The sequence below is a fragment of the Populus nigra genome, chromosome 10, assembly GCF_951802175.1.
Source record: "Populus nigra chromosome 10, ddPopNigr1.1, whole genome shotgun sequence".
NCBI classification, from domain to species: domain Eukaryota; kingdom Viridiplantae; phylum Streptophyta; class Magnoliopsida; order Malpighiales; family Salicaceae; genus Populus; species Populus nigra.
In genome coordinates this window covers 1,505,569-1,514,080 of record NC_084861.1, presented here as the reverse complement: position 1 = coordinate 1,514,080, position 8,512 = coordinate 1,505,569, and the positions used below count along the sequence as shown (strand labels likewise).

The 8,512-nt window shown below is 32.5% G+C and overlaps 2 protein-coding genes across 2 annotated transcripts; one reads left to right on the top strand and one right to left on the bottom strand.

Annotated features, from left to right (window-relative positions):
- Positions 1–2,460: 2,460 nt before the first annotated feature.
- Positions 2,461–4,280, top strand: LOC133704080 (divinyl chlorophyllide a 8-vinyl-reductase, chloroplastic). Its single transcript, XM_062128821.1, has one exon. The coding sequence runs from the start codon at positions 2,610–2,612 to the stop codon at positions 3,864–3,866; it is 1,257 nt and encodes a 418-aa protein (XP_061984805.1). The 5' UTR covers positions 2,461–2,609; the 3' UTR covers positions 3,867–4,280.
- Positions 4,281–5,129: 849 nt separating this feature from the next.
- Positions 5,130–8,202, bottom strand: LOC133704676 (CASP-like protein 1D1). The gene is made up of 3 exons (XM_062129587.1): positions 7,843–8,202; positions 5,994–6,120; positions 5,130–5,628 (listed from the first exon to the last, which is right to left on the bottom strand). The coding sequence occupies exons 1-3, from the start codon at positions 8,079–8,081 to the stop codon at positions 5,404–5,406; spliced, it is 591 nt and encodes a 196-aa protein (XP_061985571.1). The 5' UTR covers positions 8,082–8,202; the 3' UTR covers positions 5,130–5,403.
- Positions 8,203–8,512: the final 310 nt, after the last annotated feature.

Below are 8,512 nucleotides of genomic sequence, written 5' to 3'. Positions count from 1 at the left end.
AGTTAAATGTGGGTGAAATTATCGAATAATATGGTTGCATCATAGTGCCTCGATGTTTCTAGCTAAAGATGCAAATTTGGCTTGGAGGTCATGATCTTCCCTAAGGTTATACATGCATCTACTAGATGTATGAGGTTAAGTTTTACCTGATGTCTCATAAGTGCTTATAATGTCCTAATTTTAACCATTTTCAGCTAACAAATCTAGGTACTTTATTGCTTCATCAGAGTTTTTATCTTTAAAAGTTTCATTGCATATCAATTCTACCATTTGTCTATCTTTAGGTGTTAACCCTTCATAAAAATATGAAACCAATCTCCATGTTTCAAAACCATGATGAGGGCAAGTATTAAGCAAATCTCGATACCTATCCCAACATTAGTAAAATGTTTCTCCTGGTTTTTGAGTGAATGTCTTTTGAAAGAGTTTGTTTAGTGAGATGGAAAAAAACTTTAAAAATTATTGTTGCATTTCATCCCAAGCACGAAAGGATCCTGACCTAAGATTTTGTAGCCATGTTTTAGCTTTATCTTTTAATGAAAATGAAAAAAGCTTTAATCTGATGGTGTTCATGCTACAATTTAAGTAATTATAGGTGTTACAGACTTCCTCAAATTATCTCAAATGCAAGTATGAATTTTCTAGATCTAAGCCATGAAAAGAAGGTAAAAGTTGAATAATGTCTGGCTTAAAATTAAAATGAGATGCATCATGAGGAAAAACTATGCGTGATCATGCACTTATTCTTGTTGGATTTATGTAGTCTTTAAGTGTTCTAACATGATTATTTTTATTATGAAATGATTGATTATCCTCTTCAGCTATGTTTTCTAAAAATGATGAGGATTTCCTAGAAAGTCTACCATTTAATGTGCATGTCCAAACTCCCATGCAAGTGCAGAAAGAAAGAAGAAAAGGAAAAAGAAAAAACAAAGATTAGAAAAACAAACAAAAGTGAAGAAAATATATAATTTATACAATAACTTACCTCCCTAGCAACGACGCCAAAAACTTAACACGATAAAAGAGTTGATGTCTTCTCCCAAGTGCAGGAGTGTCGAAGTAATAAATAACCCGACAATACCGGGGTCGAACCACATGGAGGTGGACTATATAAATTACAAATGATAACAAATACAAAACATGTTAGTATTAAACATTAAAGTTCATGTTGAGTTTATACTATACTTATTCTTACACCATTAGTGTAATCTTTTCACCTTGACATAATAAACTTAGTTGAACATTATGAATAAGAGAAACATAAATAAACAATAGGAGAACATGATTATATAAGTATAATAAAGGAAATTAAAGGCATAAACAAGAGATTAATGAAAGCAAAACTTAAGCATTACAAAAAATATAAAGAAAGAGAGCAAGAACAATGTCCATCTCTCATTTTTCCAGTTTCTCTTTTAGTTATTATTAACAAATTTATTTGTTTATTTACAGGTATGATTATTAAATGTTTGGATAAAATTTTTGATTTTCACTTATAATTTATATCATGTAAAAAAACATATCAAAATAGTCTATATACTCAAGTTTTTTTTTTTAAAAAAACATTACTACCTATTACGAAGTGCATATCAAATCAGATTTTTAGTTGTCCTCTAATTAATGGTTTTTTTTTCACTCTTAGTTTTAGATTAATTTGTGTAATTGATATTTTTTTATTGATTTCATCTTTTGACATTTGATTTCTTAGATATTCGATTTCATATGATCTTTATTGCTTTGCATTTGTTTTTTTTTTAATATTATTTTTTTAAGATGGTTTTTTTTTCAAGGTGTTATGCTGATTCATTTAGAATTTTTTTTGTTTTATACAAATGAAGTTGATTTATAAAAATAAAAAATATGTATTTTTAAATAATATTGCTGATGTGTTTGGCCTTGAATAATATTGTTTTTTGACATGAGTTTATTTGTCAGTTTCATTTATGTTTATCTTTTAAGTCAAGAGTGTTTTAGGCTGTGGATTTATCTTTTATTAAATATAATCAGGTAAATATCTTATTTTGTGTGATTGAATATCTTGATTTACATCTCTCAATTTTATCAATTTCTCTTTTGGTTATTATTAATAATTGTTTTTCTCATTTATTTATATAAATAATTATTAATTTATTTAATGAAATATTTGCATAGTCTTTTCAATTTATACTTTGAATTATTTTACGTTACAAAATACATTAAAATAATCTATATAACTGTTATTTTTTGAAAAAATATTACTACTCGCAAACTAAACATGAGTTAAATAGTTGACTTGTTGGGCTGGTGCCGATGTAATAACACTGTTGATTACCTCTTCATTAAGGATTGGGCTCTTCCCCAACAATCTACCCCAGTCGCATCCTCCTCTGACAAAAAGAAAAGCCCAAGCTGCTATTCTGCTAATAAAATCCAACAAAGAGATATCCACCTATCGTTTTTAGATTCTCCTTTGATAGAGCAACAAACAACAACCATGAAAGTTCACTCTTCCCCACTACCCACCTCACATTTTCCTTCACTTTCTTTTCCTTCCCTGATTGTCCTATAAATACTAAAAAAAAATCCCATCTTTTATTTTCTTTGTAAAAAAATTGAAAAAAAAAAAGATGTCCCTTTGTTTTTCTTTCAATGTGTCCACTCTCAACTCACCAAAGTATCAAAGCCACAAAGCTCATTTCTATTCTCAATTCATCAATCAAATTCAGGTAAATTCACTCTCACATTCATTACCATCTTTTCCTTTGAATTCATCGCTTCCCTTTAAGTTTAGTGTAAAAAGAATCAACCCCATTAGAGCTTCAACAGCAACAAGTGTTGAAGCTACTCAATCTTCATTTAGAAACAAGAATCCAAAAGATATTAACATTTTGGTTGCGGGTTCAACTGGATATATTGGAAAGTTTGTTGTTAAAGAGTTAGTTAATAGAGGGTTTAATGTTATAGCCGTTGCGAGAGAAAAGAGTGGCATTAGAGGTAAGAACAGCGAAGAAGAGACTTTGAATCAGTTACAAGGAGCAAATGTGTGCTTCTCTGATGTGACAAAGTTGGAAACTTTAGAAAAATCTTTGAATGATTTTGGTGTTTCAGTTGATGTTGTAGTTTCATGTCTTGCTAGTCGTACTGGGGGTGTTAAAGATTCATGGAAGATTGATTATGAGGCAACAAAGAATAGTCTTGTTGCTGGAAAAAAACTTGGGGCTAAACATTTTGTGTTGCTTTCTGCAATCTGTGTGCAAAAACCCCTTCTTGAATTTCAGAGAGCAAAGCTTAAATTCGAGGCTGAACTAATGAGAGAAACTGAAATGGATAGTGGTTTCACATATAGTATTGTACGGCCAACTGCATTCTTTAAGAGTTTAGGGGGTCAGGTCGAGCTGGTTAAGGATGGCAAGCCTTACGTGATGTTTGGGGATGGAAATTTGTGCGCGTGTAAACCAATTAGCGAGGAGGATTTAGCTTCGTTTATTGCAGATTGTGTGTTGGGTGAGGATAAAATTAATCAGATTTTGCCAATTGGTGGACCAGGCAAGGCTTTGACACCATTGGAGCAAGGGGAGATGTTGTTTAGACTGCTGGGGAAGGAACCGAATTTCTTGAAAGTTCCAATTGGAATAATGGATTTTGCCATTGGCGTACTTGATTTCCTCGTTAAGATCTTCCCTTCAATGGAAGATGCAGCCGAGTTTGGGAAGATCGGAAGGTATTATGCAGCTGAAAGTATGCTGGTTTTGGATCCCGAGACTGGTGAGTATAGTGCTGAGAGAACTCCTAGTTATGGTGAGGACACCCTGGAAGAGTTCTTTGAAAAAGTGCTTAGGGAAGGGATGGCAGGTCAGGAGTTAGGTGAACAAGCAATCTTCTAATCCAATAGAAGTTTGCAAATTTGAATGCTAAATTGAGTTAACCAGTTTTGATACCCAGCCTGCTTAAAGGTGTGCAATTTGCAGAGCTCTGAACTCATTTTCAATCTATTGTGTGTAATGTGAGTTGTATGCATAATTCTTTTGTAAAGATTACAAAACTGTGAATTCCTAGTGTTTTAAAACTTTCCAATATAAATGTGTTTCATGTCTTCAAACTCAGTTGAGATGTGAACTGGTTAATACCTGATGTAATAGATATCGTATTGTAGTCTTATGTAATAGATTTGCTATTGTAGACGGTCTTATGATAACATTAATGCTTGAATGCAGTCCGCTCGTGGCCTGTCCACTAGGACCAAAACATGTATTTTTTTTCATACTAATGATATAATCTATGGACTCTCTTGGCCTCTACTCTTCCACGACAACCATGTACATTCATCAGCTCATGTACGCCCAGTCCTAGAAAAAGAGAAGATAAGAAAGATCAGAAAACAGCACTGAATGGTAGCTTTGTATCCAGCAGTGCCCGTATACCACTTGACTTTAAATAGCTTATATATGCTGAGCCGCTATGTTTTATCTCACAGAAAATAGAAAAAGGCTTGACTGAACCTGGTCATAACAGGTTGCTCATCGGTCCTTATATGTTAATTGAAGTGAGAGGCACAGCATTTTGAAAGCTTTTTTGATTTCTGATCCATGACTAGATTTGCCTGTTCTGCTTATTCTGCCTGACTTTCTGGAATTCCTGAAAGCTAGTTGGCTGCTCCATTTAATTTTCTTCCGTTTTATTTTCCTTTTGGCATGAGTTCTTCATCAAGTCATTTGAGTTTGATTTTGCTTCCTCCATTTTACTATTATTGAACTGTGTAATAGATGGCTGCCTCATCTAAAATTCCCCTATCTAGCGGGTAAACAACACAAATTTCAGGTTGAGAGACATGCACTGGAAACCTGTTTACGGTGCATTTGGATTACGTTTAAAAAGTGTTTTTCAAAGTGCGTTTTAACCCAAAAAAAGAACATTAAATTGATAATTTTTAGATGCTTTTTGATATGCTAATATCAAATTTGATGATTTTTCTGCCCAAATATAATTTTATTAAAGCATCTGCGTTCTGTTATCAAACACTTGCATAATCATCATGGCATGCAGCTACACGCAATCACATTTCCTAGAATACTCATTACAAAGGCTTAACCTACTAGACGAAGGAAGGAAAAACAAGTGGGATTTGTGATGATGATTTACACAAAAGATCAAGTCCAGCTCTAGAGGAGCACAAATGCATATCAATTGAATAGAACTTACAAACAAGTACTTGTTTTTTTTTTATGTGGTTACAATGAACATTTACATTCCAAATTTAAGAAACAGGTTACACAAACATACAATTTACAGAAAAGAAACCTTAGCTATGAACTGATCCAACACAACACAACAGTAGCAAGGCTCCACCTTAATTACACGTACAATTTCTAGGTGCACAAATTCTCAGCAAGATGGGGTTACGAATTTGGTTTCCACAGAGCTCTACTTGGGGATCTTTCGGTAAATGGAGAAGACTGAGAGCATGGTGAGCAAAACGAGCAGAACTGAAGCGAACAATGCAACTGCAATGGAGCTTCCAACATGTTGACAGAATTTATCATACACATTGCACACCTTGCCCCATCTTACATGACTGTTGCCCTTCAATCCGATATATGCCACGCCTCCGGCGGCACCGGTTGCCGAGGCTACTATTCCCAACATAAGCTGCACCATCAACAGTATTTTTTGTTTATTGCTGTAGATGCGAGCTAATTTATCATTAAAACTATAATATCTATATCTATCACGGTTTTGTAGTTAAACTGTAGTGTAGATAGACATATCAAGTCAACTTAATCTTGAATTAGAAGAAAGAAAGGAGGAGCAAACGTATCCTATTTATCAAGCCAACTCAATATTTATTATTTATTTAGTGTTTGGATTTGGATGGAAGGTACAAATAAAGGATCACATTAAAAAAACTTAATTGAAGGAGGACCATATTAAAAACCAAAGAAAAGTAAAGGGATGTTTGAACTTATCAAGATGGATAACAAAACCAAATATAATTAACAAAATGGAAAGCTTACCACGTCCAACAAAGCAAAATGGAGCAAGAACCGAGTTGCATAAGCTGGCTTCAAGACTACTGAAATTGATGCTAGGGTCGTCAGGATGCCATACAAGCCGGCAACGGATAAGGCCGAGATAAAGTATCTGCACAGAATTAATTATACGTATATTAATTTGCATTATTCAGAGTTAAGATGTCTTTCTAAGTTAAAATTATATTTAATATAAACAAATCAAATCAATTCTTTAATTTGAAGAAGACATGCAGTAAGATTTAAAACTTTTAATTCTTGATTGCATAAAAATCCCGATTCACTTTTATAAAGAACTTTCGATTTATAACTTTATTACAAGTAAAACAAATTTAAATCAATTCATAAAAATCAAAGCAAACATAACCTAAATTTATGAACTATATTTTAGAATATAGAATAGTAATATTAAATCACTTCTATGCTCATCAATGTAATTAAATACTAACCAATAGTTGAAACCCAACTTACTAAACTTACTGCTTGTTTGTGAGTATTTTTATAGTTGTTTTTCAAAATATTTTTCACTCGAAAATATATGAAGGTGATATTTTTTTATTTTTAAAAAATTATTTTTGATATTAGTGCATCAAGATAATTTAAAAACACTAAAAAAATTAATTTAAAATAAAATAAAAATATTTAAATTTTTTAAAAATATTTTTAAAATATAAAAACAAATAAAATTAAAATTTAACAACACATTTGAAAAGCTATCTACAGACACTTTACGCCCAATCATTATGGATAATAAAAACTTACTGAGGTCGCTCACCAACCTTTTTTTAAAAAAATAATAAAAAACAAATCATTTAACACTCGACTAAAAATCAAACAACAATATCGGAAAAATATTCTAAAAATATAGAGTGGTCGACGTCGCGTCCGTAAGGGAGCAGACATGGTCGTATGGGACCTTTATCTGTCTTCTACGGCAATCATCGCCTTGTTACTTATTACTTATAGTGGCGGCCCACGTCAATTTTCTATCTAATCGTCGTTTAATCTCAAAGGGTATTTTACGAAAGTGTTTTAGGGTTCACTAATGCAGCTTATGGTGGATTCCATATCTTCTTCTTCTTCTTTTGCCTTTAATTTAAAAATAAATTATATTTTTTATTCAGTAATAAAAAATATTTCGAAATAGTTTGTGCATTAGTCGAGACTAAATATACACATATCTCTTTCCAAGTACACTTCTTGGTGAGTTATTCCATGCAATCAAGAACTTGAAGACCATTTCTCCAAAAGAAAACATAAACAAAAGAAAAGGTGAAGATCAAAATAGCTTTTTTTTTTTTTTTTGGTTTCAGATTAGAATAGCCGCCTTGTTTTACAGGTGGATTGACTAGAATAATTAAAGCAGGCAATGAATTATTGGGAGCCTTTTGGACTTGGTGCCCACTGCCTCATTTATGAACAGATCAGAACATTATAAGTATTTCAAAATTGGAAAATAATTTGAAATTCAAAATCTTGATGAAAAATCTAACCTGTAGGTTTTAAATTAACTTCGTTTTAATAAAATAAAGTTAAATTAAAAAAAAAAAAACAGGACAAGAAAAAAGTTTAAGCATGCACACCATGTCATTATTCAATTAATAAATAATTTATGGAAAGAATTACACATGAACCATATTAAAAAACTATAACTCTTAATCAAATGCATGCATGCCTAAGTATTAATTCATGGAAAAATATTAATTTTGTGTTTTTACTGAAATGATTAATGGAGTTTGTAATTAGCTAATAGTTTCGGCATGCTATGAAACTAACCATAAATCATGCTCAGTTTTTTTAGCTAAAGTTTAATACATGCAAGAAACCCACTTACATAAAGGCTGGGGAGTCGCTGAATTTGGCTTCGAGAGGAACGCTAATAGGTAATCCAGGCACAGGAACAATCTCCGTTTGCTTGGCAGTGACCATGACCACGACAGCAGTCACTGAGGCTGCAAACAACAAGACCCTGAGAGCAACATGAACAGAAGAATAGTTGGAACGGCGAGGAGGGGCTGCAGGTGCCTCCTCGGACTTGATGGATTCACGGTCAGGCTTATCAGTGGATGCCATGAGGGTTTGGTTATACGGTGGCTGGCTAGCTATTATGGTTTGATCAATATGCAGCAAGTGATATATGTTCAAGAGTGGTCGAAAGTTGATATTGTACAAACAAAGATGGCTATTATCTAATGCGTCCTGTAAGCATTTATATATTTTATTGTGGTGGCTAAAATCAAATGGGAATCCAATAAAAATTAATAATTGATTATTAAATAAATAAATAATGGTTGGTGATACCGCCGCCACAAGTGATTTCAAGAAAAATTCAATTGAATGGAAAGTTGACATTGAATGGTAAGTTGCCTAATGTGAACGAACTTTGGAGCATATTTGTTAAATCCATACCCAAGACATGTTGATTTGAGAAATTGGTTGACTTGTGCCGGTTACAGGTAGAGCAAAAAAAAAAAAAAAATATTGATTGAAACCTGAAGTTTAAT